The 16,427-nt window shown below is 55.4% G+C and overlaps 2 protein-coding genes and 1 pseudogene across 2 annotated transcripts; 1 reads left to right on the top strand and 2 right to left on the bottom strand.

Annotated features, from left to right (window-relative positions):
* Positions 1-1,591: 1,591 nt before the first annotated feature.
* Positions 1,592-2,390, bottom strand: LOC147912398 (uncharacterized). Its single transcript, XM_087423580.1, has one exon. It carries the CDS (start codon positions 2,388-2,390, stop codon positions 1,737-1,739), a length of 654 nt encoding a protein of 217 aa, XP_087279706.1. The 3' UTR covers positions 1,592-1,736.
* A 23-nt stretch (positions 2,391-2,413) lies between these two features.
* On the bottom strand, positions 2,414-3,986 carry LOC147912397 (transmembrane protein 191-like). Its single transcript, XM_087423579.1, has 4 exons — positions 3,405-3,986; positions 3,268-3,318; positions 2,604-2,663; positions 2,414-2,482 (listed from the first exon to the last, which is right to left on the bottom strand). Exons 1-4 carry the CDS (start codon positions 3,984-3,986, stop codon positions 2,414-2,416), a joined length of 762 nt encoding a protein of 253 aa, XP_087279705.1.
* A 515-nt stretch (positions 3,987-4,501) lies between these two features.
* Positions 4,502-7,246, top strand: LOC147912396 (derlin-3-like; annotated as a pseudogene).
* The last annotated feature ends 9,181 nt before the right edge of the window (positions 7,247-16,427 follow it).

The raw sequence follows: 16,427 nt of genomic DNA, 5'->3' as shown, positions 1-16,427 counted from the left end.
AAAGATTTTCTGACAAAATACAAAAAGATGTTTGCAGAAGGGTCCTCGTTGAGGTAGTTTGTAATAGCAAAGCATGGGAATCCACCCACAGCATACTCTTGCGTGAATGACACATGCACACCCCACGCTGCTCAGAGTGAGATGCTGAAAGGAGGGCAGAGAGGTCCATGTGGTACGCTGTGTTCATCTAAGAAAGGGGAGGGGATGTGCTGTATATATTTCACTTAGTTAAGGGGAAAAAAGGAGAGTCCATTAACAAAATCAAGTGCTTCTTCTAAGTGCCATGGGGGCAACAGGGTGGAGGGCACAGGGATAAAAGCTAGACTTCCCTAAGATGCCTTGTTTTGTGGATTTGACTTGGTAATTATAAATTACAAAAATTAAATTAGAGAATGCAATGCCAAAAAATTTAAAGAAAAAAATTACACCCACTGGGATGGCTATTATTAAAAACAAAACAAAACAGAAAACAACAAATCTTGGGAGGCTGTAGAGAAATGAGAGTCCTTGTGCACTGCTGGTGGAAATGTAAACTGGCACAGCCACTGTGGAACACAGGATAGTAGTTCCTCCAAAAGTTTAATACCGAAGTACCAGTGATCCAGCAATTCCACTTCTGGGCGCACACCCTACAGAAGTGAAGGCAGGAACTCACACAGCTATTCGTGCACCAGTGTTCGCAGAAGCATTAGTCACCATAGCCACAAGGGGGAGACAACCCAAATGTCCACCAGTGGATGAAGCAATAAACAAAATGTTTATCAACAAAATGTTATAATTAATGGGTAAACAAAATGTTTACAGCAATTGAAGGTATTTAGAGCATGAGAACATCTTTATGACTCCCAGGCAAGAATGGATTTTTTAGGACACAAAACGCAATTCTTAAATCTGATAAAATTTCATACGCAGGATTCCATAAACAATTTAACCCCGAAAAGACTAAAGAACACCTACAAATCAAGAAAACGATTGTTTAAAGGCCATAGCAAAAACTCACGTCTGTGTGCACAAGGAGATGCACAGAACAACTTTACTACCAAAAAATGTAAATGATAAAGCAGAGCAGCATTTGTATGAGACAAAATGCAACTCAAGGTCCGTCATTCCCGCGAAGCAGAGCATTTCACGTAAACGAGGAGACAATTTCCCACGAGGCCCGCCGCTGGAGCGCGCCCGAGCGGCGCGGCTCGGACTCACGGAGAGCGAGGCGGACCCGCGGGGAGAACGGCCGCCCCGAGAGAACCCGGCGCCCTGCGGCACCTGGATACGCACCGGGGCCGGGCCAAGGGAGCCACAGACCTCGCCCAGAGGGCGGACTGGCACCCCCACCCGCCCCCGGGCTCAGGCTCAGGAGCAGGAAAAAACCAAGCTTCGTGATACGGTACTGACCCACTTCCGAGTCGGCTCCTGCGCAGCAGCAGGGGCTGTAGGAAAGCGGCCTCCCAAGAGGGCCGGCCGGGGCCCCTGGGTGCCAGCCTGCCCAAGGCGCGGGCGCGGGGCGAGGGCGCGCCCTGCTCAAGCCGAGGGCCCTGGCCCGGGTCGCAGGCTCTGCTGCGGGCGCCAAGCACAGCCTCTCGAGACGCGAGGCTCGCCTGGAAGGCGCGGTGCCCTCTGAGCCGGAGGTGCCAGGGTCCCCGCCCCCGGGCGTCTCCTCTCTCCTCCGCCTCCCCCCAGGCGCCCAGAAACCACACCGGAGACCGAGGTGCAGGCGGCCGCGGCCGGCGTGATGCTCCCTAGGCGGGCAGCAGCCCGCGCGCGCGCAGCTCGAGCAGCGGGCACAGCGTGTAGCGCAGGCGGCGGAAGGCGGCGTCCGAGCCGAGGCGCGGGAGCCCCCGGCGGAAGGCGGCGGGGTTCACCAGCGCCAGGTAGAGCAGCGGCAGCATCAGGAAGCCGAGCGCGAGCAACAGCAGCGTCTGCAGCGCGCCCAGCGCCCACAGCCTGCGGACCGGCGGGCGGACGGACAAACTGGCAGTCCGCGGACCCCGCACGGGGGCGCGGACCCAGACCCGAGCGCCCGCCACCCGGCTCACCTCAAGCCCGCCGCGCCCGCGCGGCCCAGCAGCCGCTGCTCCTGCGGGAGAGGGAGCGGCGTCAGCTCGCGCCGGGCGGGGGCGCGGCGCGGTCCGGGGACGCGGGGACCAGTTCCCGGGGATGGGGTCCCGGGGCCGGGCCCTCACGAGGAGGCGGGTCTCCGCGGGTGTGCGTGGCCCCTGCAGGGGGCGGGTCCCGACCGCAGCCCGCTCCTCCCCGGGCCCACGCTCACACAGTCGGCCTCGGCCACCTCCTCCATGAGGGAGCCCGCGCAGTCCCGCGCCCGGCGAGGCTGCGAGTCGCCCCTGCGGGGACAGGCCTCGAGCTGGCGATCTGCCCCGGCCCACGGTCGCCATCCACCCCCAACAGTCCTAACCCCTTACAGTTCCGGGCCGCCGTGCGAGGCGTCCAGCGCAGCCGCCGCCTCCATCACCTTCCCCTGCAGCTCCTTGGGGGCGGGAGCGAGGCCTCAGACCACCGGAGGAGACCTCCCGGTGGTGGTGGTGGTGGGGGGGGCCGCCGCAGCTCTGGGGGAAGCGGGGTGGAGGTCGCAGTGGAGGGGGCGGCACCTGCAGGACTCCGCTCTGCTCCTGGAAGCTGGCCCAGGCCTCCTCCGTCCGCTGCGCGCCCTGGGGTTTGGGGAGCCGGGATTAGACTCGGGGGACACACCCCTCTCCACTCCCGAAGCGACCCTTCCTCAGCCCCGGCCCCGCCCGCCCCTCCCGCAGCCCCCCCCCCTGCACCGCGTACTTGGCCTCCACCAGCTCCAGCTGTTTCTTCCGGAGGATCTCAGGAAGGTCAGGACCCCAGCGCGCCCTGCACCTGCCGCGCCTCAGGGCCGGGACCCCCGCCCTCAGGAGCCCACCTCACTGCAGCCCCGGGGGCGTCGTGGCCCCGCCCAGGCGTCCTTCTGCCCGCCCCCCGACCTCAGAGCCCCGCCCCGGCACTCAAGGCTCCGCCCCCAGGTCGTCATGGCCCCGCCCCGGCCCTCGGGGCCCCACCAAGCACCTGCAGCTCCACCAGTTGGGCCCCGAGTTGCTGCTCTGCGCGCTGCTGACTCAGTTGTTCCCCTCCGTAATAGAAGAGCTAGGGATGGGGCTTGTGAGGACGGGTTTGCGGGGCTTCTAGGGGCGGGGGATATCCTGGGAGGCGGGGACGAGGCGGAAACGAGGCAGGGACAAGAGCGGGACTTCCCAGGGGAAGCAAGAGACAGATGCCACCTCCTGAATGTACCTGACTTGACAGCTCCTCCCACTGCTCCTGCAGCTGCCGGTTGTGTTGCTCCTGTGGACAGGGTCGAGGACAGTCCCAGCTTCTCCGAGGCCCCGCCCTCGTCGCAGGCCCCGCCCCCCCCAGGGCCCCGCCCCCACCAGGTCCTGCTTGCGCAGCTCCGCAGCCTCCAGCAGTCCGCGCGCCCGCTCCGCGCGCTCCCGTGCCGCCTCTTGTGCCTCCCTCGCAGGGCCCGCGCCGCCTGGCTTCGCCTCCGCTGCAGGCTGCAGAGGGAAACAGGCGGTGCCACCGCGGGAGGCGGCGGTGCTCAGACTCCCGCAGCCCCGGGGAAGGACCAGCCGCGGGTGGGGCCGAGAAAGTCCACGTCGGGTCGCCGCACGCTGCCCTTCGTGGGTGCCCTGAATAGATCGCCCCTGTCCCGACGGCCTGGAGCAGAAGTGCGGGCCCGGGCGGGGAGGAGTAAACCGACGGGTCGGTCGGATCGCTCTGCGAGACCCCCGGGGCCGCGGTCCGCAGGATTGACCCCGGCGCGCCCAGCCCGCCCGGGGGAGCCGCGCTCCCCGACACCTGCGCTCGCACTCGCGCAGCTCCTGCAGGCGCCCGGTGAGGCTCTCGCTTTCTGCCTCGAGCCCGCGCACCAGCTCCTCCAGCTCCTGCTTCCGCAGGCGTCCGTCGCGGTTGTCCTTCTGCAGCTGCAGCAGCAGCTCCTGCGTCTCGGCCATGGCTCTCCGGGCTCTGCTCCCGCCGCCTCCCGCCCGGGACCCGGCCCGCGGCCGGCGTCACAATGGGCGGCAGGGGGCGACGTAGCGCAGGCCCCGAGCCCGGCGGGACGCGGGTCGGGCAGGATCCCACTTAGTGCGTCATTCGAAAAATGTGATGGAAGAGCCACGATCGGATCAATAAGAGATTAATAAAATATAATGCCTAATGCAGAAAAGTTGAGGCAAGATTGGTTCCCCATATTGCAGACGGCCACTTGCAAACTGATCAATCTCTCTTGTGGAAAATACTTGGAAATATATATCAGGATCCATAAATATGTTCATATATTTTGACCCAATTATCCTACTCTTGGGAATTTATACCGGGAAGAACAATTTTAAAAACCCAAACACTATGCATTAAATGGTTCATTAAAGTGGTTACAGTAATCACAAAAAGGAAACAATTGTAATTATTAAAATGATCTATTCGAATATTATATGGCATGCACAGAGGATGTCTAGCAAAACAATATGATTTAGCATTTACGCTAAAATAACTACGATTATAAAGTACATGGGCAAGACCTTTAACGAGAACAGGAGAAAGACAAGCTATTTCATTATTTGGCGAGATTGTACGCGGGCCTGGGAAGGGTCGATGGCGTGGCGGGGGCTGGCGGCCGAGTTCCTGCAGGTGCCGGAGGTGACGCGGGCCTACACCGCGGCCTGCGTCCTCACCACTGCTGCGGTCTGGAGCCAGGCGGGTGGGCGGGTTGTCGCCACGGTTACAGCCTGGGAGGGGCATCGCCATGGTTACAGCCCCGGGCGGGCTCGCCTTGGTTACGGTGGATCCCGGCAGCCCCTGACGCCCCCCTGGTTCCGCAGCAGCTGGAGCTCCTCAGCCCCTTCCAGCTCTACTTCAACCCGCACCTCGTGCTCCGGAAGTTCCAGGTGAGGCCGCCCCGCCCCTGCACCTGCCGCCCCGCCTCGCCCGCCCCCGCCTGACCGCGCGCCCCTCGCAGGTCTGGAGGCTCGTCACCAACTTCCTCTTCTTCCGGCCCCTGGGATTCAGCTTCTTCTTCAACATGCTCTTCGTGTATCCTCCCCGCGCGGACAGGGCGGGGGCGCGGAGGGGGCGGGCGGGCCCGGCGGGAGGCGCCAGGAGCGGGGAAACTGAAGCCCGGCCCGGTGGCCCTTCCTATACGGGCGCCCAGGTTCCGCTACTGCCGCATGCTGGAGGAGGGGTCTTTCCGCGGCCGCAAGGCCGACTTCGTCTTCATGTTTCTCTTCGGGGGCATCCTCATGACCGTATCCTTCAGGGGTCTGCCATCTCAGGCCGGGTGCTTCTGGGTTCAGCCTGTGTTGCCATGGGGCCCGACTGAGCGCCCAGCCGGGGAGGGACGGAGTGGGTCACTCCAGGTGAGGAGGCACTGAGCGTGCAGCGTGTGCTGAGTCCAGGTGCCAGGGCTAGAACCTCAGTGCTGCGCACAGAGTACCACAGGGGGATGCAGGAGAGCCAGGTGGGGTGCCTGGGGGCTGAGCCCCGATGCCAGGAACAGGAGAACGTGGGGCAGGGACGGGCAGTGGTTGGAGACTGGGGTGAGGTGGAGAGGCAGGGCAGATCCCCAGGGTCCTGACTGGAAGGGCACACTGGATGAAGGAAGGGAAACCAGTGGAGGATGGCAGGGCTTGAGGAGTCAGAGGGGCTCCGGGCAGGCCTGAGGCCGGCACCAGGGAGGGCCTCCCAGCCCCTTGACTCGGGCCCAGCTGCTGGGGCTGCTGGGCAGCCTGTTCTTCCTGGGCCAGGCCCTCACAGCCATGCTGGTGTACGCCTGAGCCGCCGCAGCCCTCGAGTGAGGGTCAACTTCTTCCGGCCTCACCTTCCAGGCGCTATTCCTGTCCTGGGCACTCGTGGGCTTCTCCCTGCTGCTGGGCAACTCCATCCTCGTGGACCTGCTGGGTGAGCCTGCCCATCCATCCAGCCCACCCCAAGCTGGCTGGCTGTCACCTGAGGGTCTGTGGGAGGGCCACCCCAGTCTGGCTGCTCCGCCACAGCCCTGCCTCCCACCCGCACTGGACCTCTCATCTGTCCCCTCCTCCTGCCCTCCCAGCCTCTCTTCTTACAGCCCCTTGAACAAGTCAGCCAGCCTGTAGGCTTCACATCTTCAGGCCTGACCTGCTGGTGATTGTGTGGGTCCTGACCGGGGTGGGGATGGGTGGGTCAGGGTTCCCGCCATGGCTCCTGCTCCTTGGATGTCCTCAGGCCCTACCCTCCCCAGGTCCTGCCCAGTTCTAGGCCCTGTAAGCCTGTCCTTCAGGGCCCACGCCACCCTGCCCTGGGCTGGCAGTGTGTGCAGGACACTGGGCACCTGGGCTCTGGGGGCTGAGGTTACTCTGGGCCTGGCTGGGCCTCCAGGGCTGTGCATGGAGGCCTGGCGCAGGCTCTGCTGGCCCCGGGCTCTGAACCGTGGGAGGGTGGCCTCGGCATTCCCAGCTCTCCCAGGGATTGCCATGGGCCACATCTCCTACTTCCTGGACGATGTCTTCTCCAACCAGCCTGGAGGCAAGAGGCTGCTGCTGACCCCCAGGTTCCTGTGAGTGTGGGGATCACAGCCCTCCCCCTACACTCCCTCAGCCGGCTCCCCGCCCTGTGGAGGACCCGGCTGGCGTCAGCTCAGCGTGGCCCCTCCCCACAGGAAGCTGCTACTGGACGCCCCAGAGGAGGACCCCAATTACCTGCCCCTCCCCGAGGAGCAGCCAGGACCCCTGCAGCAGTGACCCCATCCAGGGCAGGGCCAGCCCCAGGAGCCCGTGTCCCGGCCTCTGGCCGGCCTCCACCCCACCTCTAACTTCTGCTTGCAGCGGAGCAGTCTGTTCTGGAGGCTGGGCCTGTGCCCAGGGCCCACCGGAATAAACAGAATAACCTACAGCCTCTTCGCCCACAGCACTGCTCCACTGCCTCGGCCGGCCACCCCTTTCCATGCTGGGCAGGGGCTGCTGGCCTTGACCCAGGGCCACCAAGCCTGGTCCTGCCCTGCCCACCCTCTGCCCTTGGGGTGGGGCTGGCCCAGGGCACAGCTCTAGTCCCGCCAAGCCTGACCAATTGTAGGTGGAAGAATGGGAGGCCCAGAGAGGGTGACAAACCTGCCCACGGTTGCCCAGCTGTGCTCTGAGCTCACAGATGGCACACGGGGAGTTCTCATCTCAGCCCTGCTGGTGCCTTGATGGGCCTTGGGCAAACTCACCTGTGCTGGACCTCTGCTCCCTGCCAGTCAGCGAGGGGCTGACCAGATCTCAGTGGCGGGGGCGGGGGCTGGGACTGGGCTGTCTTGGTTGTGCTGACCCCAGTCTGCAGGGCTCCTGTCTATGATGCCCTCAGGCCGATGCCTCACTTGGCCCCTGCTGTCCCTCACCAGCCACCGCCAAGTGGACGTTTGCCCCATTTTTCAGCTGAGCAGCTAGTAGACTTGGCCAAGGCCCTGTGGGTTTAGGTGCAGAGGAGGGCCAGGACTGGGTCCTCTGCCTTTCTGTGACCCCAAAGCCTTTAGAAGTTTTCCTCAGCAGAGTCCTGTGACTGGCTGAGCAGAGAGCTCTGGGAAGTTCTGTCCCTGCCGTGTTTAGCTGAGGACTATGGGAGCCTTATCTGACCACGCAGCTCACTGTTCTCTTCTGTCAAGTGGGCATCAGACGACCTGGCCAGCTCTCCTCCTTGTCCCCGACCTGTCCGAGTTATGGTTTATCCCTGGAAGGTCAGCAGCACGGGGCTCCTCCAGCCACATGTCATGTTCACGGGTGACAAAAGTATTAGCCATAGAGTCTGACCTTGATTTTGGAGTGAAACCTTGTGGAGCAGCAGTGGGCTCTGCAGTGGTGTGGGCCGGCCGTGTCTGACGTGGGGGCCCAGCCCCTGGGCCTGGTGCCCTGGGCCTGCCCCAGGCCTCTCCCTGCAGGTGGGCCAGCCTGCCCAGCGGGGTTGAGGCAGGCAGAATTCATTCCATCCCGCCAGCTGTGGGGGCCCAGGGCTGTCCCCGGCCCCATGGACTGAGCACACACCTCAGCAATGGAGTCCACCAATTTCCTAGGTCAGCCAGGCCTGGGCCTGGAATCTTCCTCTTTGTTCAGGGCCTTCCAGTGAAGCCCAGCTCTCCCCTTGCTGTGAGGTTCCAGCAAGTTCCACTCCTGGACAAAGGGCAGGGGTTTGAGTACAAACACCCTGGGAGCTGTCACATCCTAAGATGTGCTCCCAGGAGCTCCCACCCCAGAGAGCCAGGCCCATCTCCGCCTATATCCTGACAACCAGGATCCCCAGTCCCTACTCAGAGCTCGGCCCTGTCCAGCGTGGGGCTCGGGCTGGGAGCCAGGAGTCACAGACCTCTGCCCCGGTCCCGGGGAGCAGAGCAGTCATGACCGTGAGCCCTTCCTTGGTATGGAAGGACCTGCCATCAACGGAAGGTGGTGCCAGCCCGGTGCCAGGGGTCCAGGCCTGTTACCTTCAGTAAGACTGCAGCTGTGCACCCAGTTCACCAAGTCATGCTTGGCTTAGTGAGGAGACCCACAGGTGCGGCCCTCATGGATCCCACGTCCCTCCTGTAGAGTGGGGACATTTGCACGTAACAGATGAGGATGCAGAGGGGACAACAAGCTCATCAGAGACAGAGCTGGGCAGAGGCCAGAGCAGGGCTTCCTTCTCTCCACCCCACCCCACCCCTCCCTGCCAGCTCTGGGCTGGGCCTGCTGCTCCCCGTGCCCTTCCTCACAACTGGCCTGGGAGGGGAGCTGGCCTGGGCCACGGCACCAGCCAGCAATGGAGACGGGCCCCAGTCCACCTGTTCTGAGCACGCTGCTGGGAGGTGCGGGAGACATGCACATGGACACCAGCCTGCGTGCCCAAGGGCCAGAGTCTGGCTATTGCAGCTGCTGGAATGCACGCTGGTGACGTCCCTGCAGTGTCCACACAGGACAGGGCCTCTGCGAGGATGCCAGAGAAGCCACGATCCCGCCTGGGGCGGCCTGACCACCTACCTGGAGGCAGCGGAGCCCGGGACAGCAGGGGAGCCTGCGGCTGCTTCATAAGCCGCAAAGGGGGTGGGGCGGGCTGTCACTGAAAGGCAGGTGGGCCCCCTGCCCTCTGGAGCCTCTGGACCACACTCCTCATTTCTCCCTCTGTGCAAGGATGTGTGGAGCACGGGTCGGGGTGGGAAGTGGAGGGCCCAAGGAAAAGCAAGGGCTGTGCTCTGACTCAGGCCTTGGGTGGCTGAGAGTGGGGCCCTGGAGCCCTGTCACCCTCCACCTGCCCACCTGGGATCTGAGGCAGAGAAGGGAGAGAGGCCTGGCCCCCCAGCCTTGGCCACACTCCACCCCTAGCCAGACACTGCTTCTGCTCTCCACATTCTGATTTTCATGGCACCGCTTGGAAGAAATGGAACATGACCAGTTGCCTTTATTTAAAAAGTCTTGCACCCTGCCTGGGGCTCCTTTACAAAAACAGAGCACAACCCCGCATGCAGGCTGCATGTCCCTGCAAAGTCATGCCCTCTCACCAACGTCTGAGTCTCAGTCTTGTGTGGAGTCCCTCTCCTCAGCTCCTTAGTTCCTCCACTGTCCAGTCTTCCTCAGCCTAGACGTAGCAGGTAGTACGTTAGTGCCTCTCAGAGCCCCCTGTTATCCTTTTTCACCAGTTAACAACTCTTTAAAGTAGAGATCTCCTTCCAGTTACTGTTGTGGTTTGTCCTGACTCGACCCTGATTGACAGAACAACATAGCATCAGAAGATAGCCTGCAAACCGGGGTCATCTGCAAACTGTTGCTATAATTGATCTAAAAGGCAAAACCAAAGTGAAAATACCTTCTTCCAGAGGGAAGGGGGAGATGGGAAATGGGAGGTACTGTGAGGGAATTAGTTCAGGGTCTGTAGATACAGCTCACTCACCCATGGCCCTGTGTAGTCAGATAAACCTAAAGCGACCTGGTGTGTGGGGTAGGGGGCGTGGGAAAGATTAATTCAAACATAAATCCCCTGGTACAGGTGGAAATCACTTACCATTCGCTGAAGGGAGAAACCCACTGTTCCACAGTAGATCAGGCCGATGGATACGGGGTCGTCTTTTTTTTTTTTTTTTTAGATTTTATTTTATTTATTTTCCCCCCCAAAGCCCCAGTAGATAGTTGTATGTCATAGCTGCACATCCTTCTAGTTGCTGTATGTGGGACTCGGCCTCAGGATGGACGGAGAAGTGGTGCCTCGGTGCGCACCTGGGATCCAAACCCGGGCCACCAGCATCAGAGCGCACTTAACCACCAAGCCACGGGGCCGGGCCCGGGGTTGGCTTTATCCAAGTCTTCGTGAGAAAACTGCCTTCCTGTGGGACACAGTCCACTATTTTGCATCTGGCTCTCTCAGAACCTCTGGGCTCACCCCCGCCCCTCCGTTCCACGGCCTCTGGGTTCTAATAGATGAAGCCTCCAGGCACTGGGTCTGCAGAACACACACAGCCAGCTGCCACAGGGAGCAGCGGAAGGCAAGTGTGGTGACCAAATACCCCGACTGCTGGTCAGCCCAGTCCAGGCTGGGTCACACCGGATGGGGGAGATCAGCCACTGGGAACACAGGCAGCTTCCTTTGGGCTGGCCATGGCGGGAGGGGGCAAAGAATGGACACAGGTGTTCTTCCCTCTCCATGAGCAACGTAGGGTGCAAGATCTACTAGGGCTCGTGAGACTTAATCCCAGGACAGCTGCGTTAGAGAAGCCTGCGCAGGGGTGTATAAAAGAAATCAAGAGTTTCTGACGGACTCAGAAGCGACAGCTTGGGACCAAATACATCAGGCGAGCTCGAGTAAAGAGCGATGGCCAGGCATGTGTCCAAGAGCACGACAGGCTGCCTTGCATGTCAATAAGGAGGGACCAATTTTCTTACCCTTGCCTCTCTCAGAGGCTTCATATGGTGAGGGTGAGGCTGGGCGCTGACTTTCTGTCTCTTCAAACATTTCCCTGTTTCCAGGTCTCATGGATGGAGGACATCACTCTGTCCTCTCTCCGCACCCCTACTGATGTCTGAGAGTGCAGAACTTCTGACTTCACGGGTGGCCTCACACAGGATGGCCCCAATGTTATGTTTTCACAAATGACCATCCCTCAATCAGTTTTAGGGCTTTTCATACGGGAAATCTTGTGGAAGGGGAGAAGGCAGGGGAGGTTTGGCCCGCAGTAATTTAAGCCAACCATCCAGGACAAACTACTACCACGGAGGTTGGATTTTGCTTTTTCTAAACGATCCTTCACAAATAAGACAAGGACCTGGGGTCCCCGTGCACTAGTCGTCCAATTAGCTACATGGAGCACAGGTTGCAGCTCAGGAGCACAAGAGCACAGCTTCTGTCCAGCCACAGGGACAACAGGCTTCTCAACCTGTGGGTCACAAATTCAGGCGATGTGGCCTGACGGCCAATAGAGGGCTGGGGTGGTGGGTCATCTGCAATTAGATCAATACCAATGGATGCCCCATCTCCTGGAAGGAAACTGTGAGAAGATTTGGCTCTAAATCGTTACGGTGATCCCCCATTACTCAGTGGGATGGGGGAAAAGGATCTGGGATAGTAGAAACCCAGCAAAGGAGGGAGACGGATGCTCTATGTCCTTTGAAGGTCGTTGTAAAACAATAACCCCAAACCAGCCTCTCTTCTCCGTCTTTTCACTGCTGGCCAGCAAACTGGGAGGAGGACTATATATGACAGCCCCCTTATACCCTTCAGAATTACCACCCAAATCTGCCGAGTTGGCTGCATGAGTCCAGAACCATGAGGGTAACTCTGGACACTGACCTGGGGGGAATTCTGAACTAGAGACCTGGGGCAGCACATGTCTTGAATGCCTCACAATGAGCCCACACCTGACCCGCCCAGGGGCAGTGCCAGCCAGCAGCCTGTGGACGTGGACACAGGCTGATTACTCTGGCCCCTCAGCCAACCAGCTCCAGACCAGCTTCCTTGTAAAGGGTGATCTTACTCACTGGGTCAAACAGCACTCATCACAAATGAAATATGGTCCAACCACCACAACACACCAGGCTGAGACGGCTCATCACTGCAGGGTGCCAGAGACCACCAAATCCAGCCCAGGCTCCAGGTGGTCCAGACAAAACCTGCCCACCAGGTGGTGCGGCTGCTGGAAGAGGGCTGGCACTTACAACTCGATTGTTCCCATGTCCCCTGTCCTCTGATGGTGTGGAGAGGATGATTCCAATCCTGAAAGAGACTGCCTTAGGGGCTACCTCGCTTATGAGTGCTCCTTACCCCAAAAGGGCTCAGAATATTTAAAGTCAAGGTAAGAAGTCTATGAACATTAGTCTATGAACTAATGTGTGACCACCAAAAAAAAAAAAATAATAATTAATTTAAAAAGAAGTGTAGGATCCCAAAAAGGGAACCCTAACTCCAGCCTCGGGAAGGCGCGGACCCACAGACACAGAAGACCGAGCTTGATGCAAACGCAAGAGGTAAGAGGTTTATTTAAGCGGAGCTCCGGGTCGACACATATCTCTCGCAGGAGACAGAGGAGTCGACCCCGAACCTTAAGGGGCAAGCTCTTTTATAGGATTCGGAAGCATAAAGCGGGAAAAGGTTGGCGCGGTCTTACATGATTGGCTAATTTAAAACATTTAAACAGTTACATTTTATGGGGCGAATTGGTATGGGGGTAGGCAAGTATGAGGCTACACACACCCGCCCCCATCTGGGACCCCCTCCACCCCGACCCTCCCAAACTTATCCCTCTGGAGCACTCTCTTGTTCTCAATTTTCCCCTAACACTTTATGGCGTATCTTCTATGAAGAGAGTCAGTCAGATCGATAAACGTTCCCCCTTATACCAGGAATCCTTAGGGTGTGGAGGTGCCTGTCTCTAAGGTATTAACTTTTAAATTTTTAATATAATTTACTTCCTTCAGAAGATAGGAGGTTTGAGTTGCTGGGGCTTCTACCTCTAGTCCTCCTGCAGTGGGGATTAGTGTCAGCATCCAGCTGGGCATCCACATCTGGAGTTCCAAAAGCCAGCTGGGGAGGGAGAGTTCCAGTTCCAGAACGGCAATGTGAAGACCTCTGCAGACCTGCTCCCCAGCAAAACTGGTGAAAAGTTTATATATGTATAATATTTTTTAAATACTATATTCTTTATATGTAAATATTTGTCTTTATATATGTATTTAAAGTCTTTTTATATGTATATTTAAAGTCTCTGGAAACGGGCCTAAGGGCATACAGTAAATGAAGTCCTTATTCAAGAAAATCTACTAAAACTTGGCAAGAGCAGTGAGAGTCTGTAGCACTTCAACCATGACCTGTCCCTTCTTCCCCCATCCCAGCCCAACATGACAGAAACTCCACTACAGGTAGTGCAGCCAAGAACACAGGGCACCCTCTCCACCCAGCTCCAGGTCAAGGGTGATGGCATCTTCCAGAGAGGGGCAGTCCATCAGCCTTTTTCATCCCATCCGCCCCCAGCTACCTGTTGCAGAGGCTAAATTCCAGGTGAGTGTGGCAGGAAATGGGGGCTCTCTCCTGCTCAGCCTTCACTGTAACACTGTGACACAGAGGCTCTACCTTGGGAGTCAGCACACTGAAAATACTGGGACACCATCACTCTTGCCCAGGCTCATATGTAAAGTGGAGATTCCAAGCTGGGAGAAGCAAGCCAAGAAGATCAAAGGCCCCCTGAGGAGTGCCCAGCTCCTAAGACAAGGTTGTCATTCAGAGAAGCCACCCCTGTCCCTGGCCCAGCCCCAGAGCTATGGCTCAGAGATATTTCCCAGAGAGAAAGGCAGGACAAGACAAAGAGAAAGGCAGGTAAAACAAAGAGCTCCTAAAGTCCTTCCCAAATGAGCTGACTTTATTCACAACAGAGTGTGAGGAAGTTCAAACCTAAAGGCACTTGCAAAACAATGGAGCTTGTGGTGGAAAAGCGATTAAGAGGAGACTGGTAGCTTCATCAGATGTAAGCTAAACCACAGGCCAGCTAACTTACCAGAGAGAATCAGGAAAAGAGACCACTAAAAAGAGCCCTCCTGGGATTAGAACAAATCTCAAAATACTGACTCCCAAAAACTATCCCTGCAAATGAGCCTAATTTAATTGGATCAGCCTGTGAAGCAAATGGATGCCCTAGGGCATTGTTGAAAATGATGGATAATCGGCTGCAATTAGTGAAGCTTATCAGATGAACACCTTCAGGAAAAGAGGTTCCAGCCAGGCAACCAGGCAAGAAAAAAAAGAAAGGCATCCAGATTGAAAAGAAGTAAAACTATCTCTACTCACAAATGACATGATCCTCTATAGAGAAAATCCTAAGGAATCCACAGAACACTACTAGAACTAATGAACAAGTTCAGAAAGGCTGCACAACACAAGATCAATATACAAAAATCAATTGTGATGTTGAACAAATGGTATAAAGTTTCAGTTACTTAGGATGAATAAATTCTGGAGATCTAATGTACAGAATGATGGTTATAGTTAATAATACCATACTATATACTTGAAATTTGCTAAGAAACAAATCCTAAATGTTCTCACCACAAAATAAAAATTGTAAGTGTGTAAGGTGATGGATATGTTAATTAGCTTTAGTGTAATAATCATTTCAAATGTATATGTATATCAAAACATCACATTGTACACTGTAAATATATACAAATGTTATTTGTCATTTATACCTCAATTAAGCTACAAAAAAAACAATTATATTTCTATAAACTAGCAAATCTAATAATCCAAAAATCAAAGAAAATAATTTTATTTACAATAACATCAAAAGTAGACTACTTAGGAATAACTTTAACAAATGTAGTGCAAAACTTATCATATGAAAATCACTAAACATTGTGCAAAGAAATTAAAGAAGATCTAAATAAATGGAGATATAGCCTATGTTCCTGGATCAGAATAAATATTGATAAGATGACAGTGCTTCCAATGTGGCTCTACAGAGTCAACCCAGTCCTTATAAAAATCTCAGCTGGCTTCTTTGTAGAAATTAGCAAACTGATGCTAAAAATAGTACAGAAACTCAAAGGACCCATAATAGCCAAAATAATCTTGAAAACAAAGTTGGAGGACTCATGGTTTTCTATTTTAAAACTCACTATGAAGCAACAATAATCAAGACAATGTGGTACTGACAGAGGGACAGACATACAGATCAATAGAACAGAAGTAAGATTCCAGGGAAAAAGACATATTTCTATGGTCAATTGATTTTTGGTAAAGTGGCTAACACCATTCAATGGAGAAAAGATAGTCTTTTCAATGAATGGTGGTGGGAAAACTGTATATCCACATACAAAAGAATTAAACCAGACCCTTACCTCACACCATATACAAAAATTAATTCAAAATAGATGGAACGTCTAGATGTAAGAGCTAAAACTCTTGGCTCTTAAAAGAAAACATACGAAAATCTTCACGACCTTGGATTAGGCAATGATTTCTTAGACATGACACCAAAAGCATGAACAACAAAAGAAAAATACATAAATTGACTTTATCAAAATTAAAAACTTTTGTGCTTCCAAAGACACTATCAAGAAAGTGAAAATACAACTCACAGAATGAGGAAAATATTTGTAATTCATATATCTCACAAAGGACTTCTATCTGGAATATATAGAGAACTCTTATAACTCAGTAATAAAAAGACATCCCAATTGAAAAAGTACAAAGGACCTAAATAGACATTTCTTTTCGTGAAACATATACAAATGGCCAATAAGCACAAGATTTTCAACATGATTAGTCATTTAATTTATACTAAATTAAAACTAAATGAGATACTACTTCATACCCACTAGGATGCCCACTAGGATGGCTATAATCAGAATGACAAACACAAATGTCTCTGATTTACGATGGTTCAACTTAGATTTTTCGACTTTACAATGGTTTGAAAATGATATACATTTAGTAGAAACTGTACTTTGAATTCTGATCTTTTTCTGGGCTGGCAATATGCAGTATGATTGTCTCCCAGATGCTGGGCAGTGGCAGTGAGCCACAGCTCCCAGTCAGCCATGCGATCATGAGGGTAAACAACCGATACACCTAAGCAACCATTCTGTACCCACACAGCCATTCTGTTTTTCACTTTCAGTATTCAATAAATTACATGAGATATTCAACACCTTATTATAAAATAGGCTTTGTGTTAGATTATTTAACTCAACTGTAGGCTAATGTAAATTTTTTTTTTTGTGAGGAAGATCAGCCCTGAGCTAACATCCATGCCAATCCTCCTCTTTTTGCTGAGGAAGACTGGCCCTAGGCCAACATCTGTGCCCATCTTCCTCTACTTTATATGGGACGCCGCCACAGCATGGCCTGACAAGCGGTGCATTGGTGCGTGCCCAGAACCGAACCCGGCCACCAGCAGCAGAGCATGCACACTTAACCACTATACCGTGGGGCCAGACCCC

This window comes from Ceratotherium simum, chromosome 35 (genome assembly GCF_057802395.1).
Source record: "Ceratotherium simum simum isolate JZ-2026a chromosome 35, ASM5780239v1, whole genome shotgun sequence".
Classification (NCBI taxonomy): domain Eukaryota; kingdom Metazoa; phylum Chordata; class Mammalia; order Perissodactyla; family Rhinocerotidae; genus Ceratotherium; species Ceratotherium simum.
The sequence above is the reverse complement of the archived record's forward strand: the minus strand, read 5'-3'. Positions and strand labels throughout refer to the sequence as shown.